General features: G+C 38.6%; 1 protein-coding gene across 7 annotated transcripts in view; it reads right to left on the bottom strand.

Moving 5' to 3' along the window:
• Nucleotides 1-20,488, bottom strand: part of BIRC6 (baculoviral IAP repeat containing 6) — a 170,949-nt gene that overhangs the window by 15,798 nt on the left and 134,663 nt on the right. For all 7 annotated transcript variants that reach the window (XM_042891308.1, XM_042891334.1, XM_042891327.1 and 4 more), the window contains 3 exons: nt 10,498-10,708; nt 2,527-2,672; nt 902-1,012 (listed from right to left, as the gene is read on the bottom strand). In XM_042891308.1, the coding sequence (XP_042747242.1) occupies nt 902-1,012; nt 2,527-2,672; nt 10,498-10,708 (468 nt within the window). The remainder of the gene's footprint in view (nt 1-901; nt 1,013-2,526; nt 2,673-10,497; nt 10,709-20,488) is intronic.

The raw sequence follows: 20,488 nt of genomic DNA, 5'->3' as shown, positions 1-20,488 counted from the left end.
GTATTTATAAATACATAATAATGCTACTAGTGCCAACAGCATTTAATTGTGTCGTGGTCGCAAATGTTATTAGAAGATCATACAAAATTACAGTGAGGTTAATTTTCTTTAGTCATTTAATATACAAAATCTGCAGCTTGGCTGACAGAATGAGAAGCTGCCATTACAAACTTTCCTACCTGCCTATTCCTGGCATACAACTCCACAAACACTTGTGAGGAAAATCCCTTACAAATACAGCAGCAAATAAATGTGACTGCAAATATTGTCACTGCAACTCAAAAAATATTCATAAATATGTGTCTGCAATAATTTTACAGCTCTATTTGGATGAGATACTATTCTTTATGAATTTCTTCAAACACATTCTCTTATGGCCAAAATGAGCACTGATTCTCCCTGTTTTTTCCAAATGTAACATACTGAGTTTCACAAAAAAGCACAGAATGAAGTTTGCGACAGTTCCATTTTACTCTAACACGTTTTCTTCTGAATTCTATTCCATTTAAAAAATAAAAGCCATATTTTTAAAAAATGTACTTTTAATAAGGCTTGATAAAAGCTTTAAAAAAATTATTTTTATATATGAACTAATGTTGCAATAGAATCTGAGGACTGAAAATCTCACAAATCAGTACTGGAATGAAAATATGAACATCATATCTGAATTTTGTGACTGGTTCCATTCACGCAGTATACAGATAACGTAACACATTTCCTATTTGTTCAATGACCACATTAGCTGGCAACCTGAGAATACCGACTTGTATAATTTTCCATGTATGAAAAGTATCATTTAAAAATACTTTAAAATTATTTCAAAATATAATTATGGTATCATTGCAACAGATTATTTCTTATGCACACGCTTTCTAAAATACATTCACACTTCTCAACCTACCAAACTGGAGTTTTTTCATGACAGCCACATACTTTTCTTCAAGAGAGCGTAAAACAGACAATGGTTTGGGCTTCACAGCAGCTTTTTTGGAATATTCAGCCATCTTCTTTTCTGTTAAATAAAACGTGATGATTATTTGTAGTTAATGTAATTCTGGGGCAAATACACCAAACATTTGGGGATTATTTATCTTGAAATGACATTTTATGATTACAGTATCTGCAAAGAATTCTGAATACTGGGGATCACTCACAACATACAAATCCATTTTTCACAGTATCACAGAATGGCTTGGATTGGAAGGAATGTCAAAGATCATCCAGTTCCAACTACCCCGCTGTGGGCAGAGTTGTCAACCACTAGATCAGACTGCCCATCAAGCCCAGTCTTAGAGCATCCACAGCTTTTCTGGGCAGCCTGTGCCAGTGCCTCACTACCCTCTGAATGAAGAATTTCCTCCTAACATCTAACCTAAACTTCCCCTCTTTCAGTTTAAAGCCATACCCCTTTGTCACTATCTACCTGTGTAAAGAATCAGCCTCCCTCCTGCTTGTAAGCTCCTTCCAATTACTGAAAGATCATGAAGAGGTCTTCCTGAAGACTTCTCTTTCCCAAGCTAAACAATCCCAACTCCCTCACCTTTCATCATAGGAGAGAGATGCTCCAGCTACTATTTTTTTTTTTCCTTTTCCAGGCAGCAGTAGTAATTTAAGGCTTTTACACAGCAACTGGAGTATGGGGAAGGGTTGAGGTCATGGTTCCATGCTCAGCTATGCTGGTTTGCTGCCTCTTCTGTCTCATTTCTTATTCTGGGGGATGGAGAGCTTATGCTATCAGAAACACGTTCTTAAAGTGCTGCCAGTTCTGTTCTGTTCCTTTGTCCCTAAGCACATTTCTCTCAAGAGATCCCTTCCAACAATTTCTTCAACAACCTGATGTTTGCTCTACTGAAGATCAGGGTCCTGACTCCAGTCTTTGCCAGGCCTACATTCCTTAAGATCACTAAATGGACCAGGGCATGGTTGCTGCAGGCCAGGCTGCCTCTGATTTAACATCTTTAGCCATCTCCACATTTCTCACTGTTACTTTTCATTATCCAAACAGCTAAATAAAGATGGTTATCTCAGCTCAGGAATAATTCAAGACCAGTGCTGCCATGAGTATTCTTTTATCCACTCTCCAATATCAGGAGCTGGTTATAAACTCCTTCACAAAACACATTCTCACTAATTACATCACTTCTCCTTAGTTTTCTTTACTAGACAATCAGGTGGTTGGTTGGCTATATGCAGTTCAATCCACAATTCAGATTTTTGTTCTGCCTATAAACATGCTAATTCACAAGGTTTAGCTTTAATAGCAAAGGCCTTGCTACTATAGGTTATATCTCCTGTCTTCTAACAGGAAAAACAATGTACTACATAATGGTGCAGAAGGTTATGAGATGTCCTCTAACTTGATTTATTCTATATCCTGATTTTAGAATTTAAGACTAATGCAAAGCTCCAGACAGCTGCACTTGAAAATGTAGCCAGTCACTGCAGCTGGGGGGAAGTCTTTTCTCTTGCTTTTAAACCAATTTTAAATTATCTGTCAATGAACAAATAAAAGTATTTCTATTTTACCTTGGTTTGCCTGGCGTAAACTGGTGGTAGCAGCATAAACTATCTCAGCAGTCTTCTGGATGTCTGGTACCAAAAGTGTCAGTCCCTCTGGTTCTTGATCAGAAGTATCGGGCTTTACCCCTGCTTTAGCCTTGTCTTTTTTAGACCTGTGGATGTACAAACATATTTATATATTTTGATTGTGATAACTCAGTCCTTAGCAGCATACTCAATTACTGAAATGAAGATGTGATATTTAATATTAACACTGCCTGTTTCAGAATTTAACACTTAAGAGCTGGAATAAATTTACATTGTTATACTGCAAAACTTAGAGATTCTAATGGTAACGAGCACTCCCTGCCTCATCCTTGCAGCTGTCTTCTGTAAATATTTTAATATCACTTACAGATTACCTTGAATTGGAAGGGAACCATAAGGATCACTGAGTTCAAGTCCTCTTTCTCCTTTATGGAGGACTCTTCTTCAAATATCTCTATACCCACCAGAGCACAGAAAAACTGCAAATTCTCCAACCAGTATCACAAATGCAGGGTTCTGATGCAAGTCACATTAGCTCACTGAATGGAAGGATTTAGGATCCTTGTTCACTAAATGGGTAGATTCAAAATCCTCATTCACTAAATGGAAGGATTCAGGGTCCCAGAAAGATCCCTCCTTTGCGATAGCCTACAACCTGAGGTCTGCACTGTGCTGAAGGTTACAACCTTGTGAGTCACCAGAGATGCTTCCCTGCAGAGGTGACGACACCCACAGAGACTCACTGCTCCTGCAGTAGATGATGGCATGGTGCATGTGTGGTGGAGAAAAGAATGCTGTACTGAAAAGATGGTTAATAAAAATGGACTTGATTCAGTTCCATACAGACTCCAAATGTAATCTGAACTGAGTGTTCAGCCTAACCTGCCCTTACAGGAGCAGCTTGGGAAACTGCTCTGCATTGCATCACTTAAAATGAACAAAGTTATGGTGAAGATCTAAACAAGATAAACAGCCAAGAAGCAGCAGCTTTCTTTCCCACTACCATACCTAGAAGCAAAACAAAGCTACCTTAGCAAGAAGAATTAGCAATGTAATGCTTTGATGTTCCAAACATATATTTTGATAAATATCAGTTACAATACGCTGTATTTTGAACTAGATGTAAATAATGCATAAATAACTAATCTCTAAAGTATTCAAAAGAGATGATTACATCAATAACAAAAGTCTTTGCACTATACCTTATAAAATAAAAACATCCCTAGAGCACATTAATAACAAAATTCATTACTGCAGCATGATACAGTTTCTGTGTTCCAGACTTGATCCAAACTGATGTTAGCCCATTGATGACTTCAAGCAACTCTGAGCTTTCAGATCCTCCAAGTCAGGAGGAACGCACTGAAGGCAAACAGCATAATTCAGAGTTTAAGAAACAGTTTAAAAAACAGCAGCTGCCTCTCCCATTTACACCATCTGAAGTCCTTATCACTGCCTTTTTCCTTGTTGAAATCTAAGCCAAGATTTTTTAAATAGCTCGTGTTAAGGTTTGATATGTGTATTTGAGTTCACTAAGCCTCGGTGATACCTGACATCTCAGACACGCTGGCAGGCAGCAGTTCCAGGAGAGGTGTACACAGTTAGCAGTGCTTGCTGTTGGTGTAGAACTCTTATACTCTTTACTACAAAATCTTGGAGAAAAATTTCTTTCCTCATTTTGCCTTCCCATCCTTACTTGATTCAAATCTATTGGTATCTAGATTAGAATATCAGCTTATTGTGATTAATCCTGCACAGTTGAGGCTGCTTCAGGACTACCTTATATACATATATTCAGTTATTTACACAATTACTTGGAGATATTAACAGTGATTTTTAGGTTTGCAGTTTATTTACAATCAACATATGGTAAATCAAACAATTCCCTAGTCTCCAGATGGGGAAGTCTGTCAAGGATTCCCCAGTGGTATAGACTTTCTGATATACACTGATTACAATTTTTGAAGTTCACAGAGTTTTGTCATCACTTGCCTCCTGAGACAGAAATGAATTTCATTGTCAGTGCACTATTATAGCTGACTTTTAGGTTATTTTACAGCAGAAGATCACAGCAGCCCTTTCAAAAATCACATCCTCATAAAATGGTTCATTATGACTATTTAATGAATGCAATTAAAAAATAGATTAGGTACACTAAAAGGTTAAATCTCGTATGGAAGCTCTGGAACTGCTGCTGGAGGTGTGCATCTGGTCCATGCACCCACCTTAGGTGGTGGAACATGGTGGAACAAGAATGTTCACACTCCCTGGCGTGGAAAACCCAGGAACATAAACGATTTCCATCCTGAAATGGCTATAAAAGGCATGAAACAAACGTAACATAAAGCTCAAAATGTGGAAAGTTGAATGGGGTTCACATACAGCTGATGAACGGGGGACTCAGTACACCCAGAAGTAAACAGAACACCGGAGTACCTTGTGGCCTGCTGAGGCCTAGCGGTCTCCTGCATGGAGCCTGAGAAAGAAATACTTGTAACAAGATTCTGTTGGGTTTGATGTTGGAGGTCAGAAGCAGGACTTTCAGGGCAGTGCCAACATTGCTCTCAGGACAAATTTACAGCAATACAGAAGACCATTTTCTGGTCCCTAAACCTATATCTTAATATAATCTCAAACACATGATATTATGTTGTGTCCTAACAAAAGAAACCCGCTTAGGTGAAGTATTCTCCCATCTGTGAGCATGTGTAATACGGGCAAAACAAATTATTAGCTGCAGAAACATTGTCCTCCCTTCTTGGTACCGTCACCACTCTATCCTGCTGCTGCAGCCCTGCCAGGACTCAGAGCTGCAGCTCTCCATATCGTGTGTCATACACAGGTCTCAGAAGGCCAAAGAGATCCCAGCTGGGGAGAGGGAGTTGCTAAGAATTGCAGATGCTCTCCCAAAACTATGAATGAGGAGATCATACTGAAATTGAAGTGATAAATACAGCAGGATCCTTCCATCTTTCCTGCACTGTAGCAGCCTGCACATACGTTTATGCACACATAAAAACTAGCAGCGTTACCACAATCCTGAGCTCTGAGTTTTTCAGTATTTCAAAGTATCCAAAGAACCAATAATATGAATAATAAACTAAGATAGAAAATACAATCATTTAACTGTTTTGAACTGTATCTTATCTATTTTTAGAAAACATTTAAATGTACAGTTATGCTGTACATTTCTTTCCACCAAGATTTTGTGTATGCAGCAAAATGCATCAATTAATTAATACAGGTCAAACCTTCGTTTAAATGTTACAATTTTCAGAGTCGAGCAAGAGCCAAATATTTAATTAGGACTTAGAAACTTGCCTTGCAGTTTTTCACCCACTGAAGGAAAAGTGGACAATATCCTGTCAACTCATATTTAAAAGGATGACAGTAACTAATACATTTGCTAGAGAAGACAGCAGTGTACATGCTAATAATTTAAGCCATTAATTTAGTTTGTGCTGGAAGATGACATCCTTCTTTTCACGCCGTGCTAAATGAATAATGAATGATACACTCCCAAGGCAACTTTAATTTTTAAAGCCAATACTTAGAGTTACTCACTCATGCCAGGTACTTAGAGGTAAACGTGACAATATGGAATGATACATTTATCAAATTACTCACAAAATAAAAGCAGTGAACCATTCTGTACTGCAGAGACGTTGCTTGGAACAGAATTCTACTCCATTTTATACTGATGGACACTTTGTTGTGATTAAATTGCCATGAGATCGGTATCACCCAGCCCTAATGCCAGACACCAAATAGATGCACATTCCTTCCAGTAACCTCCAGATTTTTAAACCAATATCCTGAAATGTGGCAAAACAAACAAGGGAACCTGCCTTTGCAAATAGAACTGAGAAAGCCTAGTAGCCTCCTCTGAGATGGCTCCGCACACTCATCCTCAGCTGCTTCAAGCACTGTATTTACAGACTGTAAATTGAAGATTTCAACAAGGATTACAGGACTGCTCCCTGCCACCAATTATGAACCCTGAACATGAGAGTTCCCCAGAAAAAACAGGTAGTGGTTTTGTCTCTTAAAAAACAACAATTAAATAATTACACCCAAATTCTTGGGACTTGATTAGAAAGGAAACTGTTATTTGCAGAATGCACCGTTTCATTTAGAAGTTTGTAGAAGATCAGTCAATGCACCGAAAAGCTATAGCAGGGAAAATGCCGCAGGCTCAGCTGGTTATATTCTAACTTCTCTGCACAACAAAAAAAACACAGAGCTCTAACAGCAAAGTGACAGGCAGGGTCAGATAATTTCAGACCATCCTGGAACTGTGCTGCATTAACTCTTAGCAGCAGAATGACAAATGACAGAAGTGTATAAGACTAAGGAATTCAGGTCTCCCTGAAGCAGTTACCACTTGGGTGGCCTGGGTGTCATGGAAAGTAAAAGCATTTCTAGTTAGGAATTTCTAGACATAGGCTTGCTACGTTCCACGTTACACAAATCAGCCATCAGATTATTTTGTCTAACTGAAGCATTTGCCACAGACTTCACAAAGTAAATGGCTGTTCATACATGCCTGCTTTGCTGCACAGAGTTCTCTGCAGCAGAGGACAGGAGAAGAACAAATGTCTCAAACTCACCTTCGGGACAACCCTCTCGGAAGCACTGCAGTTAGTGATGGCTTTGCCTCCCTATCAGACCAACAGCCATGAGAGCGGCTGATTCCTAAACATCTTCTCCATTATCCAGAAGGTTCTTGACTTTTCAGTTCAGTATTATGGCATTTGAAGATAATGAAACTGAATGCTAACTGGAACCCAAAACCAAACTGTTCCCTTTGAATTTTGGATGGAAGTCATGTTCCAACATGGAAGCGACATTTGGTAGACATGCAAGTAGAACTGCTGTTCAGTTAAAGGAAAATGTTGTCTTTGAAAGCAGCTCCCATAATTATGTTGTTCCTATGGCATTTGACCTAAGAAGGGCAACAGATTGTCCCATTTAAGTAATTCATGCCAACACTTGCTTATATTGCTGGCAAACCTTCAGCTAAAAGGCTGAGAACGAAAACCTTCCACTCCAATGATTCCAGGCTGTCCAGGCTGTTGGTATTTTCATTCCAGTTTATATACAGCTATACAGCTTTAAAGACAAACAGTATTATGCTTAAACCAATGAGCAAAAGGCATATAGATAATATAACTGAACCAATTACAATTTAAAAAGAAAATCATCAGTTGTTAATACTGACAATAATTCTATGCCCAAAGAATTATTCTTCATTTTCAGATCCTAAGATGACACTAAAGAACTATTAGTACCATGTTTTATTTTATCAAAATGAAAAAGAGTTTACGAGAGTAATGGTCAAGTGCTATTCTCACAGAGAATCTTTTTAGACTTGAACTTAGGGAAATAACATGAGAAGGCACAGGTTTCCATGCCCATTATATCTGAGACTACCCAACAGATGCCCAGACTAACAAAACAAGAAAGTATTTATACTGGAAATGAATTACACAGAAGCCAAATACAATTTTCTTTCCTATTTTAAGAGGATTACATAGACTCTGATCTTCCTACAACTGCCACAAAAGTGGGAAGTTCTTGGACAGGTATCGAACATAAAGTAATATTACTCTCTTTCTCTTGTATTAAGTCAGCAAGAAAATCACACTGTGGTACTACATGCTTGATGCAAGACTACAAAGCTAAGTCAAAAAGGAGAAGAGAAATTCACAAGAAATTAAGCCCATCAGCAACTACTAGAAATTATTCCAAATAATAGGATTCCTGCTCAAAATTTCAAGTACTAATTGGCCTGTGTTCTCAGTTTACAATGGGAGAAAAATATTTTACATACACCTTTTTCAGATATTGTATTTATCTCTGTCTCATGATATTTCAGCATATGCCTAGGGAGGTCATTTCATTTTTTCAGGCAAATATGAATACTGTTTCTTAATGAGCCAACTTCATATTGGAAGCAATTGACGAACCTAAGAAACCTCTTAACTGCTGGTGGCAGAAAATTATTAAGAGATTAAGAATGGGAATCTGAACTGCAGCATTTGCCTTTCAGTTCTCTCACTTCCCTCAGTCAGGGCATAGAAAGCTGATTCAACCATCACAAAGAAACCCATACTCAAATCTTCAGCTCTGGAAACCGGAAAGGCTGGAGACATCCAGGAAGAGACGAAAAATTGGTTGTGAAATCTGTACCAAGTCCAGCACCTGCCAGAGGCACAAGGGATTGGGAAGCATGCAGGAGCTCCTTGCTTCTGTGAGTGCCAGTCCAGTGACTGTTCCCTTCAAGCAACAAACACACGCAGCACCAACTTATTTGGTCAACTGATTTAAACGAAGTCTTCTCACACTTGTCGCTTGCCTGGTGAGCCATAACAAAAGTGCAACCTTTCATGTAAATCAACAGTTAGGTTCAGTGACAGCAGAATTTCAGAAGATAAGCCAGAATTCTGCAGAGTGTGAGAATCAAAGATCAAATTCATCTGATCACTCAGAATTGCTTTGAGAAGATGGCTTGGTCTTTGAAACAGAACAGCCAGAAACCGCAAAGAACCAAAAGAAAGACAAAACTAAGTTGTTTGGGCTGTTAGAGTTATACAAAATGGCATTATATTTATCCAAAACATGCAGTTTTTCTTTGTCAAAAGAGTGAATTCAGAAAGGGAAAAACAATTTAGCAATACAGGTACTGGTTGTTACTGAACAGAACAGGAAAAAGACTGCTGGTCTAAACCTTACTGTTGTTAAGATCCATGGCCCAACCAGCCTGGGACAGATAATAGGACAATAATACCAGGTCTGATAAAGCAAAACTGGCATGTAACCATAGAGTAGAACTGTGGAGCAGAATCATCAAGGAAAAATGCAGCTACCAATTAGCCTGAGTTCCCACATTTTGTGGAAAAATCTGTATTTATTACTAGCTTTTTAAAAAGGCAATAATAAAGGGTGGTACCAAGAGACTGGTCTTACTGAAACAAGCTGTCATTTATGACTTGGCTGCATAACTTTCCTTAAGAAGTCCCCTGAACTCTGTATGGTGCACAGAACAAGCCTGTATGGCTTTATACTGCAAGCCTCATGCAGCCAGATAGCATCACTGCAGAGAAGGGATATTTGGACACTTTTCCATTTGTTTGTTAATGGCTCTGTCAGACTGCAGGAGTGTTTGACAAGAACTGTCAAGTGTGGAGTTTCTTGGAAAAGGGTAGAAGACCTTGAAACCTGGCACAGACAGCTCCAGGGCATTCATTTGTAATTTCAAATCATCTTCAGCATACCAGCTCACCTCTAAAGTTAATGGAAAGATTAACTGTTGTAGGATCACCGTGTGCAGAAGCATTCTTTACATACGTAGTACCAACAGATAACGCTAGTCAAAAACCTTCAGCTATCTTAGGCTTGCAGTACACAGTAGAATTCTCACTACAAATAACAGCTAAGTCTTTTGCCTTCTTAATCTTACACTTCGTGACAGAACCCAAAAAGGCTTCTCTACTAACCAGTTAGCCTCTGACAGACAATCCCCTGAGGAATCCTTACTCAACGGGTATCCACTGAGGAATCCTTACTCAATGGATAAAGGAGCACAGTAGCACATACAAGAAACCTGGGATATTTCTGGTAAAAAATACCATCTCGTTTAATCCTCCTCAATCCCACCCTTTACAGAATGGGCATGTTTAAATAGCTTCCAAGGATGCTCCTGCTTTCAGACTGACAGCAGGAAATGCAAAGTCCTCACTGAAAAAAGAAATTTGAAATTTGAAGCTCCTAGACTCTTAAGCAGCAGTCCTCTTTCCAAAAAAAGTATGAAACCCACCAACTTATTTGTGTCATGGAAAAAAAATTCTAGTAAGTAACATAATAAATTAGAATATATACACAGTAAAGACAAAGGTATGTTCTCAGTCCGGACAGTGGCGTAATGGCTGTGATAATGAGAACAATTACCTCAATCGGTTGGTATAGGTATCTACACAGGTCTTCATTTTAGCTAACAAGGTCCCAACAGAAGCTTGTGACTCCAACTGTTCTTCTTCCTCTTCGCTATTTTCTCCGGACAGAGGAAGCAGTAATGGCACCATTGACGTGCAAGATGCGATAGCACGGAGTAATTCCAACAGGGCTCGGTAGAGAGGGACGTGTCGGGCCATATCCAAAACTAGGAGGAAAAACAATTCACATTTATTACTAAAACTATATAAAACTAATTAAAATGTTAATGACAGTTATATAACATGGTATTTTGTAACAGCCATTTAAAATTTATGTTAAGTTTTAATTGACTTGTCCGGAATAAATTGGGAAGATACCTAGAAAACAAAGGTTAGCAAAAGACACAAGAGGACAAAAGACAAAGTGCTAATGAGTACACAGTAGATTACCACACCAACAATTCTTTTCTGGAAGCTTATTACACAAACCTGGCTCATGGTGTATGCTGGCAGAGATGGCAAACAAATATCTATAGGGGAGAAACTCTAACCTTTTACTCCCAGACAAAGTGAAAAGCTATATAGTGTAGCACTGCAGCATTTGGCATTCTAATAGCATAAGCATTAATAAAGAAAGACTTAAGTATCATCCATTTTTATCTATAGTTACATTCTCCTTTGGGAAAATTTGTCTGCATTACTGCAGGAATATTTACAGTCATGAAATAAATTTACCTGCTCAGAGGTCTAGCTTTTCTCCTTTCCAATTAACATCATCTTAAAAAACAATTATGCATTCTTCAGAGCATGCACTATTTGAAAAGGATGCATATTTTATCTGCACACTTGTGAACTACAAACCAAAAGGATGAATAAGAATATATACTAGAAGGCAAAGTTCACTGTTCTAGTGTTGCTCCGAATGAGAAGAGTAACTGAGGCAGTACACAGCTATCAGCTCTTCTAAGTAGGAAAGACATGCAGAGACACTCATGATTCTAATGGATTCTCTAGCACCACATTGTTTGTTTTTCTTTTCCACTTGCCTGGACAAATATGCAATGGATGTCATTTCAACTGACTTTATATCATTAATAGAAATCCTGAAAATGTAGCAATACTCAGATACTTTAACACAGCTGCTTCCTCTGTCCCCAGGACATACTATTTTTAACCTAACTGCAGAAAAAAAAGCCATTGCTCTAGTTCAAAGTGTTTACAAATGACTGAGTTTGATAAAATACATTTCTGCTTTTTCCAACACACACACACAAAAATTAACTGACAACTTGCATTAGGACAGAATGAAGCACAGAATAACTCTTTAATGTTTCATTTAGCACATCTCACCCTCCAAGCTACAGCATATCACAAACTCTCACGTCCCATTACCAATCCCTTAGCACTAAACGCAGCATGATGGCTAGGATAAATAGCCAACTAAAATTCAACGTGCAAGTTTATCCAAGTTTTCAGCTGGACTCCTCTCTTCTTTGATCAAAGTTTGCCATTTGTATTCTGAAACTACTGAAACACCCCAAACACTTGACTGGGTAAAATTTTTTTTGGTTGAACAGAAGGAGGATTTACTGAAACAAAGCATTAATCTGTCAGGTCTGGTATCACAGCTCTGAAAACACCTTGTGCTTAAACATATCATATTTAAATCAAACCCCAATGAATTTAAACATTGGCATTTGAAAAAATCACCTTCCTATTTGCCATAAAATATATATATAACACACATTCATTCCTTATGCTCACAGCCTACTCTGCAGTGAATAAAGACTGCTCCACTGAAAAATCCCTCAAACATGTAAAATGCTCAGTAAAGCAACAAGAACAGGTCTGAGGTGAAGAGGTCTGTGAAGGGCTGGTACATCTGGGCTCCTGGAGAAAAAGCGTGAGGGGAAAACAAAGAGATGAGATAAAATGCCCTGGTGTATCCCTCCTCAAAGTCCACCTCCAGCCTGCAGTGCTGAAACCATACAAACAGCAGTCTGCTGTCAGACAGCTGGGGAAAGGATAAACCCCAACCCTTTGATAACCACAGCAGTTCACTCCTGGAAAGCTTTGCTCTTTCTTTAATTTAACCAACAAATTTTCACAAGGCCAGAAAACATCATTTCAAATCCTTCAGTGCCTGTTTGCCCTCTCCTCCTTGGCTGGATGGAGAGCTACGTTCAAATTCACTGCTGTGAGAGAAACTGAACTGACATTAACTTTAACACACAAATGTCTTCTAGGAAGAAAGGACAGAATTTATGTTTTTATCAGGTTCAACTAACTTACACTGCTTTGCAATTGTTCCCTTGTGAAGCAAATGAAAACATTTGCTTGGTTTCAATTTAAACACTCTACTTTTAGGGAACAGCTACCATTTTTTAGTTTTATTTTTTACTTTCATGTTTATCACTGTTTTTAAAATACTGCCTTCTAGACTCTTCTATCTCAATTCCTTGTTCTCACTGTGTCTCACTCTACTTTTGTTCATTATACTTAGTAAAGATTATGATCTGTTCAAGTATGCTTGTCCAAAATACCAGAAAAGAATTCCCCGTAGTCCCCAGTGTAAAACCAGAGAGGAAAATTTTCTCTCTTCAGAACTGGATATCTGGGTAAGTATAAAACTTGCTGTAAAGAGCTCAAAATCGGCAAACTGCTGTTTATTATATTTATTGGGCAGTTCTTCTATTCCTTGTGCCTCGTTCACTTACAATTGAAAGAAGATGCCAAACTGACTGCAGCATCTGTTTTCTGAAATAAGATGACTCACAATCTCGACATTTACTTATAATTAGAAGTTCCCAAGTGGATTATGCTCCATTTTTAAGTCACCATGCTTAAGCCACTAGGAGTACACAATGCTTCTCTGTAAAGGAGCCACCTGGCCCAGCTCTGCTGCTGTGTCCACCCTCTGCTGCCTGGACCAGCAACATGCACTCATGTGGCCACAGAATCTCCCAGCAATGACACAGAGCACAGCAAAGCCTCTATGGTCAGCCTGGAGCACCTGGGCTCCAGCATCATCTTCATTGCTCCTAGAGTTTGCAACATACTAAGTTAGCTGGGATCCATGAGATACATGTCTTTCCTTTAGATATCATTAGTTGTGTAGATGGGAGAGTACTTCAGAAATACAAATTATATGGCTCTTTAAAAAAAAAAAAAAGAAAAAAAAAAAAAAAAGAAAGTCATTTAGATCCTGTATTTAAGTCCTTTAAGGGAACCAAAATTAAAAGGAATCAGATTTTCTCCATGTAGTATTGCGGAGAAAAACATACAATGCAAATCTGAAAATTAAGAAATCCCATTTCCATCAAATAGATGCAATGGTATCTTTAGACTTCCATCCTTATGTACCTGTACCTCTCTGTCCATAATCACAGCAATTTGGCTTTTAAGCAAATATAAACACCAGTGAAGAACAAGTGTTACAAGTAAGCCACTGCTGCTGCAGCATGCTGTACCTTGGGAACACATGGAACTTCTCTTCTGTATTACTGAATTGGGCAATACAAGTTTACAGTAACATTTTATTGATGTTAAATACAGCGTCTTCTGGTGTTGGATTTTCTTTTCTACATATCAGAAAATAAAAATAAGTAGTTTTGCTCTCAGAGATGCCATAATTTGAATAGTATTAGTACGTCTTAAATATATCACAATTATTTTTATATGGGTGCTTCAGTTGTATAAGGCAGCACAAACAGCATTTAAGTTACATGGGCACATACATGAGCATACCAAACAGCAAATACACTGCATTCCTAAGAAAATGAAAACAGGAGATTGAAATTCTTGGCTTGGTAATAAATGACAGATGGATACATTACCCAGGATTCTCTGCTATTCCAGCACCAAAAATATTATCCAATAATCACAAATATCTGTTAGTCTCCTGCTGCAGTATTTGCAATTTTGAAAGGCAAAGTAGCCTAAAAACAGGTCAAAAATGGCAATTCATAAAACCAAGCTTCCCTCGTACCTCAGCAGTGAGCAGTTCTGACTGGGGGCTGGTGGAGGGGTGAAGAAACTGAAGTGATTTTAAGAAGTCTCCACTGTCAGAAGGTACTGAGCATCTGTCTTTGGAAAACGCCCATCTTTCACAAATACCAAAAGGTTGTGAGATATGAAAGCACCTACCACGTCGCTGAAGAGTTCCCAACAGAATCCAACTATTCCTGGAAAATAACTGACTTAGGTTCAAAAAAACCTGTGTGTGATTTTAAGAGATTTGGATTGCCTTCCACATGTATTTATGCATCACTGATACAGCTCTACTTCTTAAAAGACCTAACTCTACCCATATGCAATTATAACCTCAATATATGAAAAAGCACGTGAGGACAGGTAGCTTCATAGGATCAAGGTACTGCCTCAAATTATGTAAGTATCTGTAACAAGGTAATGCCCCTGTGGCTCTAATGCATTTGCTTTCTTTTAATATTACACAATATTCAAACAAAGAATAGCCAGGCCTAATGGCCCATTAAATAGATAATACTGAGCAGCAATAAATTTTTCTGCAATTCATTTAACAACCTCAGTACAACTTAACTGGGTACGAGTAAGATTATAAAGCTTACTTCCATTGTAATGGACATTGAAAACATAATACAAAGAATAAACATATTTATTTTATAATAAAAGAAATGATTAGTATAGTATATGCACTATATTAAAAATGTTCACACTTTACAGTAGATTGAAAAAATAGAGAATAATTTCTAAGAAAATGATGACAAGTTGTGCTTTATAGGGATCTAATGTGAACGTATTCCCACTGCGATTCTCACTATGACTAAAACAGGAATTTCTACCCCAAAGTGCTTGTAAGGGTAATGTAAAACAAGGCAAAACAGACGCCTGTGGAACAACCACCACCTAAACAAAACCAAAACCCCTCCAAACTGGTTTTAAGTGCATCACATGATGTACACATTTCTGGCTTCTGTAGCACAAGGAAAGTATATCCTGTTGCCACTGCTGAAGGAAACAAGGCTGTGCTGGCACCAGGCACTCCTTCCAACTTCCCGCAGTTCCTACAGCAGCCATGAGCATACAGCCATGTTTAAAAGGAAACAACAGAAAGGAAAAGGGCATTCTGTACAGAATGCACAGACTAGAAACAAGAAATATGAGGTTAAACCTAAAATTCCTGAAAGTAGAATGGCTTGCATTTAATAGACCAAGAGAGGAGAAAAAAAAGATTAAAACTTGAACAAAATGACTTTTATAATCCATGATAAATTTGAATTCTGATTTTTACAGTAATGTTCTCATCTCCCATACTAAGAACTTTGCTTCTTGCATGGGGCACTTTTCAGAGACCCAAAAGCCTCCTCTGTGTCTCATTTCCTCATTTGATTTGGATCTACTTTTCCCCTAAAAGATAAAACAAATTAGACTTCACATCTTCCTATAAAGACAAAAAGTATTTGTTCTTTACCTTCCTGTCCAGAAATAAAAACTCTGCCTCCATTTCAACTAATATGAAAGAAAGGTACCAATATTTACACAGAACAACTCTATTATCACTCTTCTATTTACATCAGACATAAAGGCTCAAGGTTTGCTATACTGCATTCAAATCTCCCTGGCAAAAACAAAAGAATCCAATTACCAACAAAACCAAACAACCCAACCACAGAACACTTTTGCACTCCAAGAAACAGGGTTTTTTTTTGTTTTTTTTTTTTTTTTTTTAAACAGTAACAAAAAGACATTGGTCTCCTCAATTTAAAAAGATAGAAGTAAATAAGGTTATTGTCATTTCTCTTATTGAAAACCTCGAAGCTCAATGTTAAGATCATAACTGCGGTACAACACACATCTGCCACTGATGTATTTTTATTAACCTTCACATCACTTAGAGATTCTCTCAACTTTATACCATTCCTAAAATATGCCTTACAATTACTGAGGGTGCGCTTAGCAGTTATTCACAAACCTAAAACGCATAGCTGTGTTTAAATTAAGTTTTTCAGGATCTCCTTCAACTACTAAAGATTTTCAGCAGCAAAAAAATGCCACTCCTCAAAAAAGCCACACAAAAAACCACTGATTTTGTATTTTCAGTTCAAACCATCATACAGCCTTGCAATCACAGACACTGCCAGACATCCATATCAGACATGGTGCTTCCAGGAGGACCCCACTTCCTTTTCCTACAGATTTTACAAGTGCAGGTGCTCCTCATCCCCCTTTGCTGCATCTTTTCAAACATACGATCTATGAATGCAGTCCATGCTGCAGGCAATAGTGTCAGTTCCACGTACGTCATGCTCTGCTGCCTCTTGATTTTCTGTTTCACAAGCAACCCAGGGCAAGCCTCTTTTATAATAGGCCTAATTAGCACCCTATGTTCTGTTACATTTTGACAGAAAAAAAGATTGCCTGCAGAATATTTCAAAATCAGATATCTTAAAGGAAACATTAACCTTAGGGCAAAAATAAAAGCTTTCTAAACATTGCCATCTTGTAATCATTTAATTACTCTTATTTTTCTTTGCTTTTCCATGTATAAGAATGGCATAAACATTTTCATGGTACCATTTTTGATCATCAGAAAAAAAAAAGGGCATCAGAAGAGATGAGTCCCCTTGCAGCAGGAGGAGGGGGAGAAGCCTCATGCTGGAAGCTTACTTCCAGCTCAGGAGTTACAAACCCTCTATCAGAGCACAGTGAAACAACACAGTAATGGTGGGTCTCGTAACGTATGCAGGCTCCAAGTTCATGATGATGATTATTATTCAAATTCAGCCTTCTTCAAAGCACCTTGTTCCTATGGGGGTCAGCAGTAGCAGTCAAAAAAAAAAAAAAAAAAAGAAAAACCAAATATGAGAAAACTGAGAGAAATCAGAAATTACTTATTGAAATGGCATTCAAACAGTAGTGTGACTTCAACACATGTGCATTTCTCCATTGCCTCAAAAGACAGCACGGAACTGGAAAAGGGATAAAAGGCAACTGAAAAAATGAAGGTGCAGCAGGAGAGCTTCTGCACTACCTTAAATGAAATGAAGACCTTGCAGCCCCAGAGACTAAAGAAGCAAATGATAAAGTTTTTCAAAATTAACAGTGGTAAAGAAAACATGAATAGGACCGATCTACACATTGAAAGAACTTGGCGTGCCATGAGAAGGCTGCAGATTGTAAAAGAACATCAGGATGTGTTACACAACGCTTCACAGTTAGGCTTTGTAAGAGCTTAGCAGTAAATGCTGGGGCAGAAATATTATTACAGGTTTAGAAGTAATTGGGTAAATTCATGTAAGAATATAAGAACAGGGCATCAAGGACTCATAAATGAGGTGACACAAGCCCTGGCCACACAACGGCATTAGCAGCACAGCAGTTACAGGTCAGCTCCACTGCTATGCTCTCCCACAGGCAACTGTTACTGCCCACTACCGGTGATAAAAGCACCGGGCTACAAGCATGGTCTGCCCCAGCATCACAGCGCTCACACGCCTGCTCTGGGAAACTAGCAAAAAATAACAGGTTCACTGCTGCAGGAAAGGGAAGTGTGCATTTCAACTCCAAGAAGCAAGATGTATTGTTCAAGCTAGTTGGTCCGTCAATCGCCTGGAGTCTGGGCAGGAATGCTGCTCAGAGGGCAGCCCAATGCTCTTAAGTTCTGCTTCATTTATTTTTAAAGCATAATTGATTCTGGTGAAGATAGATTTTTTCAGGAAGGTTTTATTTACAAATGAAATTGAATAACATTATTCACTTAAAAATCTTGATATGAATACATCAATGAACGCAGAAAACAAACCTTTGCCAGAAAAGCACGAGGCATTGTTGCATGAAGCCAGTGCGTACAGCTGAGCAAACGCAACTGACAATTTCCTGTTTTGAAAGGGCAAGATATGGCAGACATACAAGGGATACACAACAGATATGAAAGACATACAAGGGAAGCAGCTTTGTAAGCATGATTACCAGAACCACGCGTGGTCCACAACATTAGAAATAGTGCTATTTCCATGTCACACTCATGGCCCTGGGAACAGAATCAATGACAGACACCGTTCTCTGCTATTAGTTAATACTCCAAATAATCATGAATAGGTAGTCAGGTAATAAAGAGAAGTTTCTTGGAGGCAACAAGAACCATCAAATAAGAATAATTAATGAGAACTAAAAATGAAAAATGTCATATTCACTTTTTTTGGTCTTTTTCTGTTTGCGTTTAAATGGTCCAGCAAGTATCAGTGTAGAAAGGATTTAACCAGAGTACTGCACAGAGGAAATTCATACTGCTAACGGATCCAGTCCCACTGCACTTCCAAAAATCTCCCCTCCCAAAGGTCCACGCACTTCCCCCAGTACCAATTCTTTAAAGCAATAAAACATGCAGAAAAGTAAGTAAACGATAAAGCTGTAACCAAATGATGTTTGCATCCAAACCTAAAAAACAAGTATAAGGAAGCATCACGGTAAAGTTACAGAATCAATATAAAATGATACAAACACAGACAAAGCAAGGAAATACAGGGAAGAAAGAAGAAAAAAATTATACAAAAGACATTCAGAGAATGCATGAGAATTAGGTTTTTATAGCTGGATAGAGGATGAAAGAAGTTTCATTATTAATACAAAGGCTGCTCCAAAAGTAATGCCTTCCATGTTATTACATTGGCCCACTATGTCAGAGGCTGCTGTTGATGGTGTGGCTGTAGAGGTTGAACCTTCCCAGCAATATTCAGTTACATTTTGTTGCCATGTGACAGACTGCAGCAGAGGGACAGTCAGACATGATGTGCATGTGAACTACAGGCATGTCACTGAATTTCTCTGTTGGGAAAAATGGTGCCCACTGACATTCATCAAGGCTTGCTGAAAGTTTACAGAGACCAAACAGTGGATGTGAGCAGAGAGGTGGTGGGTCGTGTTTCAGCAGTGGTGACAGCGACACAGAAGATGCACTGCATTCCAGACGGCCATGCACAGTTGTCACACTGTGAAATGAAGACTATCTCAATCAGCTCAGCTGTGCAAACTGGTGGACTATGACCTGGGAACTGTGTACAGAACTGAATATCACCTCCAATGCACTGCAAATGACAGTGGCAACATTGGAATATCTCAAAGTTGGCACCAGATGTGTCCCACAGATGCTCACATAAGAACAGAAAGCACATCATATCCAAGTTTGTCAAGACCTACTTACAATGCTGAAGGTGACAGTTTCTTGGATCCTATCATTACCAGTGATGAGACTTGGTGTCACCACTAGGAGATGAAGTCAAATCAGCAGTGCATGGAGTGGTAACGTGAATTTCCCATCAAAGAAATTCAAGACACAGCCCCTCAGCAGGTAAAGTGATGTGCAATGTTGTGTGAGCTAGGAAAGGACTAGGGTCCTTCCAGGTTTCCTGAAACCTGGTCAAAGCATCAACTCTGACTGCTGCATTACAACACTGGCTAAGCTGAAGTCTCCAACTTCCAGAGTCAGACAAGAGAAGATGACAACCTTTATCTTCCAACATAGTAATGCCAGGCCCCATACCAGCTTGCACACTGTGGAGCATGATGCCTGTTTTGGCTGAACTGTCCTACCACAACCATTTTAAGTCCAAATTTGGCACCTTCTGACTTCCCCCCTGTGTGGTCTGGTGAAAGATGGACTGCATGGGCAATGTTTTCCTAGCAACGATGCTGTCACAGCAGCTGTGAAAGTGGGTCACCTTTGCTGGTGCAAATTTTGATAAGGGCAGCATGCATTCTCTTGTCTATGGCTGGCAAAAATGCATGGCTGTTAGTGGTGACCGTGTTGAAAAAGAATGAGTTGTAGCTGTGAACGTGCTCTATCAAAACAGTATTATTGTGTTCTTTGTATCTGTTGTAGTTCCATGGAAATAACTAGGTAGCACTACTTCTCTTTGCTATGGCATTTAAGATGAAAAGAAAATTTCTATTTGAAGTAGATTTAATGAAATCAATCTAATATTAGTTGTAAGCTAAAAATGTCAAATAAATCATCCTCCTAACTAAGA

The sequence above is a fragment of the Lagopus leucura genome, unplaced genomic scaffold, assembly GCF_019238085.1.
Source record: "Lagopus leucura isolate 7727_CA_CO unplaced genomic scaffold, USGS_WTPT01 Super-Scaffold_73, whole genome shotgun sequence".
NCBI lineage: Eukaryota > Metazoa > Chordata > Aves > Galliformes > Phasianidae > Lagopus > Lagopus leucura.
The sequence above is the reverse complement of the archived record's forward strand: the minus strand, read 5'-3'. Positions and strand labels throughout refer to the sequence as shown.